At 37.9% G+C, this 14730-nt stretch overlaps 1 protein-coding gene across 1 annotated transcript in view; it reads left to right on the top strand.

The window, feature by feature from the left end:
• Positions 1-12359, top strand: part of LOC306998346 (lactase/phlorizin hydrolase-like) — a gene marked incomplete at its 5' end in the record, with an annotated part of 36972 nt that extends 24613 nt beyond the window's left edge. The window contains 14 exon segments of the mRNA XM_079612312.1: positions 8843-8914; positions 9289-9419; positions 9423-9513; positions 9516-9547; positions 9831-10121; positions 10224-10422; positions 10545-10627; positions 10629-10748; positions 10832-10924; positions 10928-10938; positions 11054-11185; positions 11598-11827; positions 11913-12149; positions 12232-12359. Coding sequence (XP_079468438.1) covers positions 8843-8914; positions 9289-9419; positions 9423-9513; positions 9516-9547; positions 9831-10121; positions 10224-10422; positions 10545-10627; positions 10629-10748; positions 10832-10924; positions 10928-10938; positions 11054-11185; positions 11598-11827; positions 11913-12149; positions 12232-12350 — 1841 coding nt within the window. The 3' untranslated portion in view covers positions 12351-12359.
• Positions 12360-14730: the final 2371 nt, after the last annotated feature.

The raw sequence follows: 14730 nt of genomic DNA, 5'->3' as shown, positions 1-14730 counted from the left end.
CACCTAAATATGGAAATTATTTCTTAACGTATTTAGAGGTATGCATCACCTTTTATGTCAAATTCTAACATTCAAATTAAATAATATTAGAATAAGACCGTACCACTGTCAAATTAAATAATTAAATTAAAAACCATCCTTGCAGTGCAGAGGTGACACAGAAGCGGCATCCGAACTGGCATTACTATATTTACACTTAATTTGCAATTGCATAAATAAAGCTATTCAAGATTTAAATATGAAATATTTTATAATTTTAACATTTTAATTAAAGGGTACTTTAAATATGCAACTAAACCCGCCAGTAGGTGGCAGTAAGTCACTGTCTTAATAGCGAGTTGTTGGAGTCATATTCAACCGATTTGTTCAAACGGCCGATTCATTCATTGAATCAAATGATTCGTTCAAAACGCGGATTTCAGTTTTTAAAAAAGAATCGCTGTCTGTTGGACTACAGTTTCATTATAAAATTCTCGTCGGCGAAATAAAGGGGGAAACAAACAATATTGACAATATAAAAAGTAACACACAATGTTAACTTTATTGTTAATTTAATTGTTGTATAAAATAAATAGCACATTTGCAATTGAGCACAGGAAAACGGCACTCTTGCTCGTGATATTCTAATATAACAACATAATATAATATAAATATAATAAGACAAAAACTAATTTGGGGACATAATAACTGCACTGACACATCACGCAGTGAAAGCAAGCATGAGAGACAAACGCGATGTCAGCTCGAACTCGCGGTGCCTCGTACGTAACGTTAGTTAAAACAATGATTACAATATCATCATAGTTCATAGACAATCCTAAGCACAAAGAATTAACTTACTATTGAACTGACATTTACTCGTTCTCTTATCATCTCCCCTCTCTCGCGCAGGAGACAGGAAATACGCTGCCGTAAATGACGCGAATTGTCACGTGAACAAGCAAATCCACAAAGATAGAATAATAAAAAATAATACGTACGCTAATTAGATAGTTTTCATTTGGAAAGCATTTAGATACGTCGTCAAAGTGTCATCTAAAATTTAATACCTTTCATAGGTAAAAATAAGACTTTTCATAAGTAAAAATAAGACTTTAAGACTTTTTAAGGCCTTAAATTTTAAATATCGAATTTAAGACTTTTTAATACTTTTTAAGGATCCGCGGGGACCCTGTTAATGTCAACTCCTCCAATGAAGCTCAATGCAGTAATCTAAAAAAGATCATTTAAAAGCCATGGATACATGTTTTATATTAACACTACTCACAGTTACCCAATTCAGAAGAAAATTAAAAATACATTATATAGGGCTGCACAGTCAATTAATAAAATTTTAATCACGATCACGAGTAAACCACTGTCTGATCACGTGGCTTAATGAGCCAATAATCAGAGTTGTTCCGAGGGTGTCTGCGCGCGAGCGACTTCAAATAACAAGAGACTTTTCAAATAACAATGACTCTGAATTTTATTCACCGACATCGGGATCCCACTTACATGGCTACCTACAAATAAATCAATAATTTGACACAAAATATTGATTTAAAAATGAGTTTATTGATTTAAAAACGATTGTATTGCTTCCGTTAAAGAACTAAGTTCTGTTATCAAGAAATAACAGACCGCATTCTACATTAGAATTTAACCAAGCCATGTAATAATAGGTACCGGTAGTCTATCCTAATATTAATTATAAATACAATGTATATAAAATATTATAAATACAATATAAAATAATAATAAATGATTTATTTGTATTTATTCTTTAAGGAGATGCACTGAATTTTGGTGAATAAGAGAACCTATTTTATTTTGCTGCACATATTTGTACATTAGCAGGAAATGTAGCACAATATGGATGTGAAAGCAGGTATAATTGGCCTATGTGACAAAAATGTGTTTTGGTTCAAATCAACAAATAATCGTGATAATTAATCGTGATCTCAATATTGATCAAAATAATCGTGATTATCATTTTGGCCATAATCGTGCAGCCCTAACATTATATCACTTCACGCTTAGTTGGCATTTAGAAAAGTCTCATTTTTGGATACTTGCTTTCTTAACCTGTTTTCTACTGTAGGCCTGCCACTCTATCACTGATGCAGTTCCATATTCAACTTACAAGGTGAAGTTGCAGTGTCCTTGAGGTCTAGGGCCGTTGAATGCTTAAATCTGATTGGTTGACAAATGTTCTACGGTGTGCAATTATTTTCAGGGAACCGCACAGCTAAAGTAGTTCCGGCAGGTCTTGACCTCATTACAGTTCCATATCACTTTGCGTAGTTAACTGTAATAACGGAAAATAGGATACAATTCATAACAAGAAAAACTTTAAATTTAATTTAAATAAATGAAGAACAGTCATATATACTAATCAATAGAAAATTAAACTGAATATTTAAATAAATTGATAGTCCTGCTGCACGAGTTTTTGTAATTATTGCAGATAATATAGCCTAACAAATAAATAATTATTGAAAGGCCTATACTTGTTAAAAGGGCTTTGTGTTTCATTTATTAGGCCATCAATAGAAAAAAAGAATGAACGAATTAATTAAAACGAATTCAATTAATAAATAAATAATAATATTGACGCACATTTCTCTCTCTCTCATAACTGCATTAATAACTGCATAAAGCCGGACACACACTTGCTACTGTAAGGCCGTGAATGTAATTTGATACTTATGACTGATCATGCGCGCGTGTTCAGCGCGTTCAGTCACAGTCAGAGAATGTTTCTAGTCGTTAAGTGTGTCCAGCATTACTCTGCTATCAGCGGCTCAAACCTCCGTTACTAACTCTAAAATGACGTTCTGGAATTAGCAACGGAGCATGGGTTTAGATGCGCAAGGAATTAGTCCTACATACAAGAGCGTTTTAATGACAAAAACTTTACAAACGTCTTGAAATACATCATCTGAACAGTATCGAGATGTGGTAACTGTAGTATAAGCAGAATAATTGACTCCAGGCCGTTGAATTATTATAAAAATAATGCACACCCGAGGTGTAACGGCCACGACGCAATTATTCTTTACTTGTTCATTTCGCATTCAAGTAACAACCATAATAGATCTAACGTTAGCTTAGAGTTGAACTGCCAAAATAATGTAACTTCGAATATAAATTATTCCATCAACTCTATCACACAACATGCGGACTCCAACTGGATATAACGAAGCAATCGCTAACAAAAAGAAACATATCGATCTTACCTTGACTTTTTGCAGTCCGTCCTCCCTCCAACTGACAATCTTCTGACGTTTTGGTTTTGAGCGCCTTTTTCGCGCTTTCCGGCTACGTTTAAATTTAAAGGGCCGTCAAATCGTCAGTTAGATTTTTTTTCATTTTTTTTTTCACAGACAACTACAAATGCAGTAAATATTTTATTTAAACAAAATAGAGATCTAGTAGTAGTAAGTAGTAAGCCGAAGCAAAAAAGTGGGACAATTTTGTCATGAATTGTCATGGTTGAAAAAGTTATAATAATATTATTTTATCATAGCTGCTTCTGCTGATTTGTCGTTCGTTTACTCTTATATCAATTGTCAATTAGTATTATATATTTTTTAAGAAAGATTATTTATAGCCTGAATATAACAGGTGTATAAATGTCAATTATATTTAGCCAGAAATGTAAAAACAATTAAAGGTTTATTTATTTTAAATAAAATATTTTTTATTTTTTATTTTAAAATAATAAAATATAATATTTGTTTTATTTTAATATATATATATATATATATATATATATATATATATATATATATATATATATTAAAATATAAAAAGAACATGTTTTATTAAATGTTAAAATATTAAAAATATAAAAAAATATTTAACATGTTTCAGGAACAGTGAATCGCAACCTTTTTGACTTCAATGTCCCCTTATATTCTCCACAACAAATCCCGTACATTTGTTATAAAAATAGCCAAATAATAAGAAATATCTTGATTTTTGATGGTTTTAGTTTTGTCATCATTTTAAGTCATCTTGAGCCTGAGGCCCCATTGGAAGTTTGTCTGGGTCTGCTCTAGAATTTAGATGAAGTTAGAGATAAGCAAGGTTTCACCGAGTAGGCAACAACATGTTCCTGGCTCAACATCTTTGTTGATCCTGGAACAGCATTCAACTCGACCAATTAGATTTGAAGTTTGCAGTTATGTCAAGTTTAGGCTTACAAGTAACCATGCTTCTAGATCAGTGTTATTATCATTTCCCTCTGATTGTAGGTTTAGGGGTAGGGGTAGGGTTAGGGTTAGGGTTAGGACTATTTTTAGGGTTAGGACTATTTTTATGGACAGACTGTTGTTCCAAGATGAAAAAAATATTTTGATACAGGAACATGTACTTGGCAAAATCATTGTGCCCCAAGCTTTGCACAAAGAGCAACTAAAGTATCTTCTTGCACATCCCAAAACCATAAAAACTCATAAGTTTGAACCTAGACACTTAAACTTTTCTAGACACTCTACCTACAAAACATATGTCAGCAATAGCATATATGTCATAGATGTAAGTACATGTACATCCAGCCTAAGTGTCTGCTGCATCCATACTAAAAATATTGTTAAAATGTTGTTTCAAAAATATTCAGGCCATTACAGTTTCAAACTCTTTCCTTTTTAAGCTAAATTAGCCATTGTCAGAAGTGTTGCATCCAAGCCATGAATGGACGGACCACTTTTGGTTCCCATCCAGATGAGCCAGTGCTCACTGTGCCATATCTTTGCCCAAACTGGCCCAGATATGTTTTAAGATAACTGGCCCACATTTGCAGCATTATTTGTGGGCCACTTTTGGCTCATATTCAGATGAGCCAGTGCCACTGTGCCATATCTTTGCCCAAACTGGCCCAGATATGTTTTAAGATAACTGGGCCACATTTGCAGCATTATATGTGGGCCACTTTTGGCTCATATTCAGATGAGCCAGTGCTCACTGTGCCATATCTTTGCCCAAACTGGCCCAGATATGTTTTAAGATAACTGGCCCACATTTGCAGCATTATATGTGGGCCACTTTTGGCTCACATCCAGATGAGCCAGTGCTCACTGTGCCATATCTTTGCCAAAACTACCCCAGATATGTTTTAAGATAACTGGCCCACATTTGCAGCATTATATGTGGGCCACTTTTGGCTCATATTCAGATGAGCCAGTGCCACTGTGCCACATCTTTGCCAAAACTGGCCCAGATATGTTTTAAGATAACTGGCCCACATTTGCAGCATTATATGTGGGCCACTTTTGGCTCACATCCAGATGAGCCAGTGCTCACTGTGCCATATCTTTGCCAAAACTACCCCAGATATGTTTTAAGATAACTGGCCCACATTTGCAGCATTATATGTGGGCCACTTTTGGCTCATATTCAGATGAGCCAGTGCCACTGTGCCACATCTTTGCCAAAACTGGCCCAGATATGTTTTAAGATAACTGGCCCACATTTGCAGCATCATATGTGGGCCACTTTTGGCTCATATTCAGATGAGCCAGTGCTCACTGTGCCATATCTTTGCCCAAACTGGCCCAGATATGTTTTAAGATAACTGGGCCACATTTGCAGCATTATATGTGGGACACGTTTGGCTCACATCCAGATGAGCCAGTGCTCACTGTGCCATATCTTTGCCAAAACTACCCCAGATATGTTTTAAGATAACTGGCCCACATTTGCAGCATTATATGTGGGCCACTTTTGGCTCATATTCAGATGAGCCAGTGCTCACTGTGCCATATCTTTGCCCAAACTGGCCCAGATATGTTTTAAGATAACTGGGCCACATTTGCAGCATTATATGTGGGACACTTTTGGCTCACATCCAGATGAGCCAGTGCTCACTGTGCCATATCTTTGCCAAAACTACCCCAGATATGTTTTAAGATAACTGGCCCACATTTGCAGCATTATATGTGGGCCACTTTTGGCTCATATTCAGATGAGCCAGTGCCACTGTGCCACATCTTTGCCAAAACTGGCCCAGATATGTTTTAAGATAACTGGCCCACATTTGCAGCATTATATGTGGGCCACTTTTGGCTCACATCCAGATGAGCTAGCTAGTGCCACTGTGCCATATCTTTGCCAAAACTGGCCCAGATATGTTTTAAGATAACTGGCCCACATTTGCAGCATTATATGTGGGCCACTTTTGGCACACATCCAAATGAGCCAGTGCTCACCGTGCCACATCTTTGCCAAAACTGGCCCAGATATGTTTTAAGATAACTGGCCCACATTTGCAGCATTATATGTGGGCCACTTTTAGCTCACATCCAGATGAGCCAGTGCTCACTGTGCCATATCTTTGCCAAAACTGGCCCAGATATGTTTTAAGATAACTGGCCCACATTTGCAGCATTATTTGTGGGCCACTTTTGGTTCACATCCAGATGAGCCAGTGCTCACTGTGCCACATCTTTGCTCAAACTGGCCCAGATATGTTTTAAGATAACTGGCCCACATTTGCAGCATTATATGTGGGCCACTTTTGGCTCACATCCAGATGAGCCAGTGCTCACTGTGCCACATCTTTGCCCAAACTGGCCCAGATATGTTTTAAGATAACTGGCCCACATTTGCAGCATTATATGTGGGCCACTTTTGGCTCATATTCAGATTAGCCAGTGCCACTGTGCCACATCTTTGCCAAAACTGGCCCAGATATGTTTTAAGATAACTGGCCCACATTTGCAGCATTATATGTGGGCCACTTTTGGCTCATATTCAGATGAGCCAGTGCTCACTGTGCCATATCTTTGCCAAAACTGGCCCAGATATGTTTTAAGATAACTGGCCCACATTTGCAGCATTATATGTGGGCCACTTTTGGCTCACATCCAGATGAGCCAGTGCTCACTGTGCCATATCTTTGCCAAAACTAGCCCAGATATGTTTTAAGATAACTGGGCCACATTTGCAGCATCATATGTGGGCCACTTTTGGCTCATATCCAGATGAGCCAGTGCCACTGTGCCACATCTTTGCCAAAACTGGCCCAGATATGTTTTAAGATAACTGGGCCACATTTGCAGCATCATATGTGGGCCACTTTTGGCTCATATCCAGATGAGCCAGTGCCACTGTGCCACATCTTTGCCAAAACTGGCCCAGATATGTTTTAAGATAACTGGGCCACATTTGCAGCATTATATGTGGGCCACTTTTGGCTCATATCCAGATGAGCCAGTGCCACTGTGCCACATCTTTGCCAAAACTGGCCCAGATATGTTTTAAGATAACTGGCCCACATTTGCTGCATTATATGTGGGCCACTTTTGGCTCACATCCAGATGAGCCAGTGCTCACTGTGCCATATCTTTGCCAAAACTGGCCCAGATATGTTTTAAGATAACTGGGCCACATTTGCTGCATTATATGTGGGCCACTTTTGGCTCACATCCAGATGAGCCAGTGCCACTGTGCCACATCTTTGCCAAAACTGGCCCAGATATGTTTTAAAATAACTGGGCCACATTTGCTGCATTATATGTGGGCCACTTTTGGCTCATATTCAGATGAGCCAGTGCTCACTGTGCCACATCTTTACCAAAACTGGCCCAGATATGTTTTAAGATAACTGGGCCACATTTGCTGCATTATATGTGGGCCACTTTTGGCTCATATCCAGATGAGCCAGTGCCACTGTGCCACATCTTTGCCAAAACTGGCCCAGATATGTTTTAAGATAACTGGGCCACATTTGCAGCATCATATGTGGGCCACTTTTGGCTCATATTCAGATGAGCCAGTGCCACTGTGCCACATCTTTGCCAAAACTGGCCCAGATATGTTTTAAGATAACTGGGCCACATTTGCAGCATTATATGTGGGCCACTTTTGGCTCATATCCAGATGAGCCTGTGCCACATCTTTGCCAAAACTGGCCCAGATATGTTTTAAGATAACTGGCCCACATTTGCTGCATTATATGTGGGCCACTTTTGGCTCACATCCAGATGAGCCAGTGCTCACTGTGCCATATCTTTGCCAAAACTGGCCCAGATATGTTTTAAGATAACTGGGCCACATTTGCTGCATTATATGTGGGCCACTTTTGGCTCACATCCAGATGAGCCAGTGCCACTGTGCCACATCTTTGCCAAAACTGGCCCAGATATGTTTTAAAATAACTGGGCCACATTTGCTGCATTATATGTGGGCCACTTTTGGCTCATATTCAGATGAGCCAGTGCTCACTGTGCCACATCTTTGCCAAAACTGGTCCAGATATGTTTTAAGATAACTGGGCCACATTTGCAGCATTATATGTGGGCCACTTTTGGCTCATATCCAGATGAGCCAGTGCCACTGTGCCACACCTTTGCCAAAACTGGCCCAGATATGTTTTAAGATAACTGGGCCACATTTGCAGCATCATATGTGGGCCACTTTTGGCTCATATTCAGATGAGCCAGTGCCACTGTGCCACATCTTTGCCAAAACTGGCCCAGATATGTTTTAAGATAACTGGGCCACATTTGCTGCATTATATGTGGGCCATATTTGGTTTACATCCAGAGTAGTCATTGTTGATTGTGCCACGTTTTTGCCATAGGTGGCCCACATTTGGTTTGTGATATTTGGGCCATAATCATTATCTATCATATGGGCCACTTTAGGCTCACATTCAGATTACACATTGCCACGAGTGCCGCATCTTTGCCTAAAAAGGCCCACATGTGATTTTAAATATTTGGGCCATATTTGCCATTTTACATGTGGGCCACTTTAGGCTCAGATACATTTGGTCCGGGCCATAAGAATGCCTGCAGTGCCGCATCATTGCCTGAAGTGGCCCACATCCGTCTGCTATCTGGGGTGGCTACAGTCCCTGACATGACGGTTGATGACACTGATCGAATATTCTTTCTTAAGACCTATGTTGACGAGGCTCTTAAAGGTATGTTAACAATGGTTCTCATTCACTTTGACATATTTGTCTGCTTATAAAAGTTTCTATTCAGAAATCATGAAATACATTACAAAAATGTATATATATGAAAAGCTCTTGTTTGGACATGGTTTGGGCGTAATTTATTCATACTGCTAGCTGTGTGAATGTGCTACCTTATTTAGAATAATCCAGATTCAGCAACATAGAGTAAAAAAAAAAACTTATGTTTATTTGCACCTATGAATCCTGTGGAAATTTTGAATGATAATCTTTGTTCATGAATACACAAATTGTACAAAATGTATTAGTGAAAATGGCTCAATGTTTGTAATGGTGTTAAATTGTACATTTGACACATTAACATTGTATTGTCTTTTTAGCACACAACCTGGATGGAGTACGACTTAAGGGTTATATTGCTAGCTCTCTGATGGACTCCTTTGAGTGGCTAAATGGCTACTATCCTAGCTATGGACTTCACCATGTGAACTTTTTACTTTCAAATCGGCCATGAACTCCAAAGCGCTCAGCTCACCTCCTTTTTGATATAATAAGAAATAATGGCTTTCCACTGCCAGTGGAGGAAGAAATGTTATATGGACATTTTCCAGAGGGAGCACAGCAACAGCTGCATATCAGGTACAACTATTTCAACAAGCAATTAAAAAAAAAATCATATTTATATATTTTAAAATCATATATTTGCTTAAACTACTATTATAGTAAGCTTAAACTAGCTTACTACTATTATTGGGACATTTTTACCTTTGTAATTTCTCTCTTTGATTAAATTAACATGTTTTTATGTTTGGTATATCTGTACAGCACTTTGTGGCAGTAATGACTGCTTGGAAATGTGCTTTATAAATAAAGTTGAACTTGACCTTAAAATTATGTTTCATGTTATGCTTTAACACCACAGATAGAGGGAGCCTGGAGAACAGATGGAAAAGGTCTCAGTATTTGGGACAAATATGCACACACTCCATCAAAAATAGCTAAAGACGACAATGGTGACATTGCCTGTGACAGCTACAACAGGATCGCTGATGATGTTGATAATGTAAAAAAACTGAGAGTCGGCCACTACCGGATGTCTGTTGCATGGCCCAGAATTATGCCAGATGGAACAAACAGGAAAATAAATGAAGCTGGACTCAACTACTATAATAGGCTTGTAGATGCACTTTTGGCAGCTAATATCCAGCCACAGGTAGACTATTTTTGAAATAATTTGCATGCTAAAAATGCATTCTGGTAGCCTAAATGAATATGACTAAATTTTGACAGTCTATTAAACATTTTGATCTGGCAGGTGACCTTGTACCACTGGGATCTCCCACAAGCACTCCAAGATGTTGGTGGCTGGGAGAATGAAACTATTGTCGATAGGTTCAGAGACTATGCTGATGTTGTGTTTAACAGTCTGGGGGACAGAGTAAAGTTCTGGATCACTTTAAATGAACCCCTCAATGTAGCTTTGGCAGGATATGGCCATGGAACTGCAGCACCAGGTATCATTCGCCATTCAAATTATCCTTTTAATTTGTGTAAAATATGATTAAGCCCACCAATTTCAGTGTTCACAGCTAATAATGCAAAATAAGCTTATTGATGATGTTGTATCTGTGTCCAGGTATAAATTCCAGACCGGCCACTGCACCATATGTTGTGGCACACAACCTCATCAAGGCTCATGCGGAGGCCTGGCATCTGTATAAATGACAAGTATCGTGCAAAATATGGTGGCCTTATCAGCATCACTCTAAACTCTGACTGGGCTGAACCAAGAAACCCATACAAACAGGAAGATGTGGATGCTGCCGTGCGTTATCTTCAGGTACAGATTTGTGATTCAACCATACGAACAGTGTGTAATCATATGCATAAATCAACAATAAGCCACTCCTCTTCTTGAAACAGTTCACGCTGGGTTGGTTTGCTCATCCTGTGTTCAATGGAGATTACAGCGATTTAATGAAAGACAGAATTCGAGAGAGAAGTTTAGCGGCTGGTTGACCTCAATCAAGGTAATTCATTTGTTATCTTGTTTGATAGGAATTTAAAGCTTTAAAAAGTATTTAACTTTTCACAAAAGTTTCAGTGCTTACAAATGCTTTTACGTTTGTATTTCACATCTATCAGGCTTCCAGAATTTACCCCTGCTGAAGTAGCGAGGATTAATGGTACTCATGATTATTTTGGATTGAACCACTACACCTCTGTCTTAACCCATTACTTGGACTACAAAGACTACGAGGACTATGATGCAGACAGGTAGCCTTTTAGTTTTATTCAGCAAAGTCATTCTGTGTCAGGTCCAATTTGTTTAAGACCTTCATCAATGTTTATGTCAAGTCAGATTTATTTGTATAGCGCTTTTTACAATACACATTGTTTCTAAGCAGCTTTACAGAAAATCATAGTGTTAATGAATAAAATATCTTTATGCCTTAGTCACATTTAGAAGATTATTGCTGTGCGATAATATAGTTTACATTTTGTAAAGATGGAATAACACAGTTGAGATTTCCTATATAATATATATCACCCTAAGTGAGCAGATATGCATACAATGTATGTATGCAGATAAAGTATTGACATATATTTCCAACTTTGTAAAGAGTTGGGCAATTATATAGTTACATTTTGCAATAAAAATTTTCCATTTTGTTGCCATCTGTTCCAGGGGTGTAGGAGTTGTATCAGATCGTACATGGCTGGAATCTGGATCCTTCTGGTTGAAAGTAAATCCTGCGGGATTCCGAAAAATTCTGAAGTTCATTAAAGATGAATATGGAGAACCTCCTGTTTACATAACAGAGAATGGTGTATCAGAACGAGGGCCAATAGATCTGAATGATGTCCCCCCCCCCCGTATCCACTACTATAATACCTATATCAATCAGGTCCTGAAAGGTAATAAGATCGAAAAGGACAGCATTAAACAATAGATTTCTGTGATGCTTTTCCATGCATTATTAATATTATTGTTTGTTTTCAGCTCGTTTGCTGGATGGTGTGGATATTCGTGGCTACACTGCCTGGTCACTAATGGACAATGTGGAATGGGGTGCGGGTTTTGAAGAAAGATTTGGCTTTTTCTATGTAAATCGATCAGATCCCAGTTTACCACGTATTCCTAAGGAATCTGTCTGGAGCTATGCTAAAATAGTTTCCTGCAACGGCTTCATTAGCCCAGGAGAAAGTCCTCATGAATGTCAGATCCTTGAACCTGAAGGTAAAATAAATATATCTAAATCTATATCTATCTTCTATCTGTCTGTCTGCCTATAAATAACTGAGTTCTTTCTGGTTTACAGAGACTAATCCTGCACCACCTCCTGGTGAAGAGCTGTTTTTGGAAGTGTCAGGTCCTGATGCTGATACAAGAAACAAAAAACGTCCAGTAGAGGAACACATTAACCTTGATCATTTCTGAACATAAAGTGCTATACAAGTCTTAATATATGCATATATATATATATATATATATATATATATATATATATATATATATATATATATATATATAATTACTTCAATTTACAAGTTGTGTAAATATAATTAAGCAAAAAATTATGTAATTCATAAAGCAGAAAAAAAACAAGAAATTATTATTTACGTAATTAAATGTTACTGGTAACTGCAACATTAACTTGTGATTAGTGAAGATATGAACCAATGAAGAGCTATCCTTAACTACGACTGGAGTCATAAGGATTTCAACCATTTCCTGATTTTTATTAACTATTTTCTTTCCAGGACTCAGTGGCGGAGCTAGACTTTTAAAACAGGGGTGGCAAAGGGGTGACAAGGGGGGTCCAATATTTTGGGGGGTCAATATACAAAGTTTTCAATTACACTAAAATTTAATTTTTTTCCACAAAATGTATATAGATTCAATTAAAGTTGTTTATTTTCCAAAATGTACACAATTATATAAGTATACAGCAAAAATAGAACAACAAGTAGGCTATTCAAAGTGCTCCTTGGACTAATCAAGTCCAGTAGTAAACAAAAACTGAGGTAAACTTGGACCTGTCAAAACGAGGCTAAAGAATAATAATAGAACAACAAAATGTACACAATTATATATTAAGTATACAGCAAAAATAGAACAACAAGTAAAGAAAAAGAAAAACTCACATAACGTTAATTAGAGAAGTCGTTTGACCAACGTTATAACGAACGAGTCATTAATGTATTTTAACTTATATGTTTCATATAATAGAGTCGAAGCTATAGATTGTGAATTTAAACATTTCTCGTTTACCAGCGGCAAACGTCAGGAGGACTAGCCGAGGTGAGGCTGCTCCAGGCGGGTTAACGTTACACGAGCGCCCGGTGATCGCCTGGATCTCACAACTCCGAAAAGTCAGATACATTTTTTTAAATAGGTGCTATATCTTTATTAACAAACCACAGATTTGAGCTTTAAACAACTACATTTCGATCTGAACAACAATATCAGTAGTATTTTTAATTTTCCCGCCTAGCACTTGCCTCTCCCAGAAGAAGCGGATTTCGCCTCGGACGCGCGTCAATTTCGCTCCAAACGCTTGCTTTTTACGCGCGTCCATTTCGCTTTGGACGCGCGAATGCATTCAAAATGTTCAAGCGTCAAACTAGACGCGGCAGGCGCGAATTTGACGCGCTATTCGCGTCCGGTGTGAACCATAGACGGTGTGCACGTCTATGTCTCAGTTTCACGAGACTATTGCTCATTGAAGTAGTAATGCTAAGCACTAACTTACAGTCCAATGTCTCCCTTACTTCCCGTTAAAACAGTACTTCGTTTAATTTAATACCAATAAAAGCCGTACATAGCAAAACGCTTGTCATCGATCCTGTGTGTGCTGCCGCGTTGTTTTTCAGCCGTTTGGACTGGAGCACGTCACGAATGATCTGCGTGTCAGATGAAAAGTGTAGCAGCAACAGCACACAAGCGTGCAGCGTAAGGATGCATTCACGTCCGCTGGGAGATTTTTTCAGTGGGGTTGCAACATGGGTGGCAAGGACTTCGTCTGGGGTGGCAATTGCCACCCCAACTAGCCCTCTGGCTCCGCCACTGCCAGGACTACAGTATGTAGGGTTTGTTTCTGATGGGACACTCATTAGTGACTCTCAATCGGTGTGTTAGTTGTGTTGCTACAGTAATGCTGGCATTTTAATCTAATTTATGTTGACTGCTTTGGTAAACCGGATTAATAATTAAAGACATGTTTATATGTATGTTGATTTTTCATGAAGTTATGTACAGTAATTAACTGTATTTTTTGTTCTACTAGACTTCTACTAGAATTAGCTTGTGGACAATTTTACATTTAAAAATGCCTTATGTGTCTTTACATGTATGTTTGGGCTTTATTTGAGTCCATATATGTTTAATTGTATAAATAAAAATGAAAGAATTACAAATAATTTGCATCTTTGGTTTTTGTACCGGTGGTGTAAAGGAATAAGGATGGCACTCTTAGTGTATGTTTATTCATATTTTAGTTAATGATTTGTAAATGCATCATTTTGTCATTACTTTATTTTGAAGGGCACATCATACTTAACTCATTATTAACCATACACTAACATCATCTCATTGCTTGTTAATGCATGACTGTGTCATGACTTTACTTGAGGGGGCACGGACCAATCACAGCTCATGACAAGGAACCCACCCCCTCCCTATATATACAGCTGTGATCCACAAAACTGCATTTTAAACACGCTCTTCCCCCGTGTTATGCAAGTAGGGAAGTTTAGTGAGTTGCCCCGCTCTGTTAACCGGGGTTACATGAGTAACCTAACATTCTCTTTTAATCAAT

Source organism: Phoxinus phoxinus (genome assembly GCF_949152265.1).
Source record: "Phoxinus phoxinus genome assembly, chromosome: 5".
Lineage (NCBI taxonomy): Eukaryota > Metazoa > Chordata > Actinopteri > Cypriniformes > Leuciscidae > Phoxinus > Phoxinus phoxinus.
The sequence above is the reverse complement of the archived record's forward strand: the minus strand, read 5'-3'. Positions and strand labels throughout refer to the sequence as shown.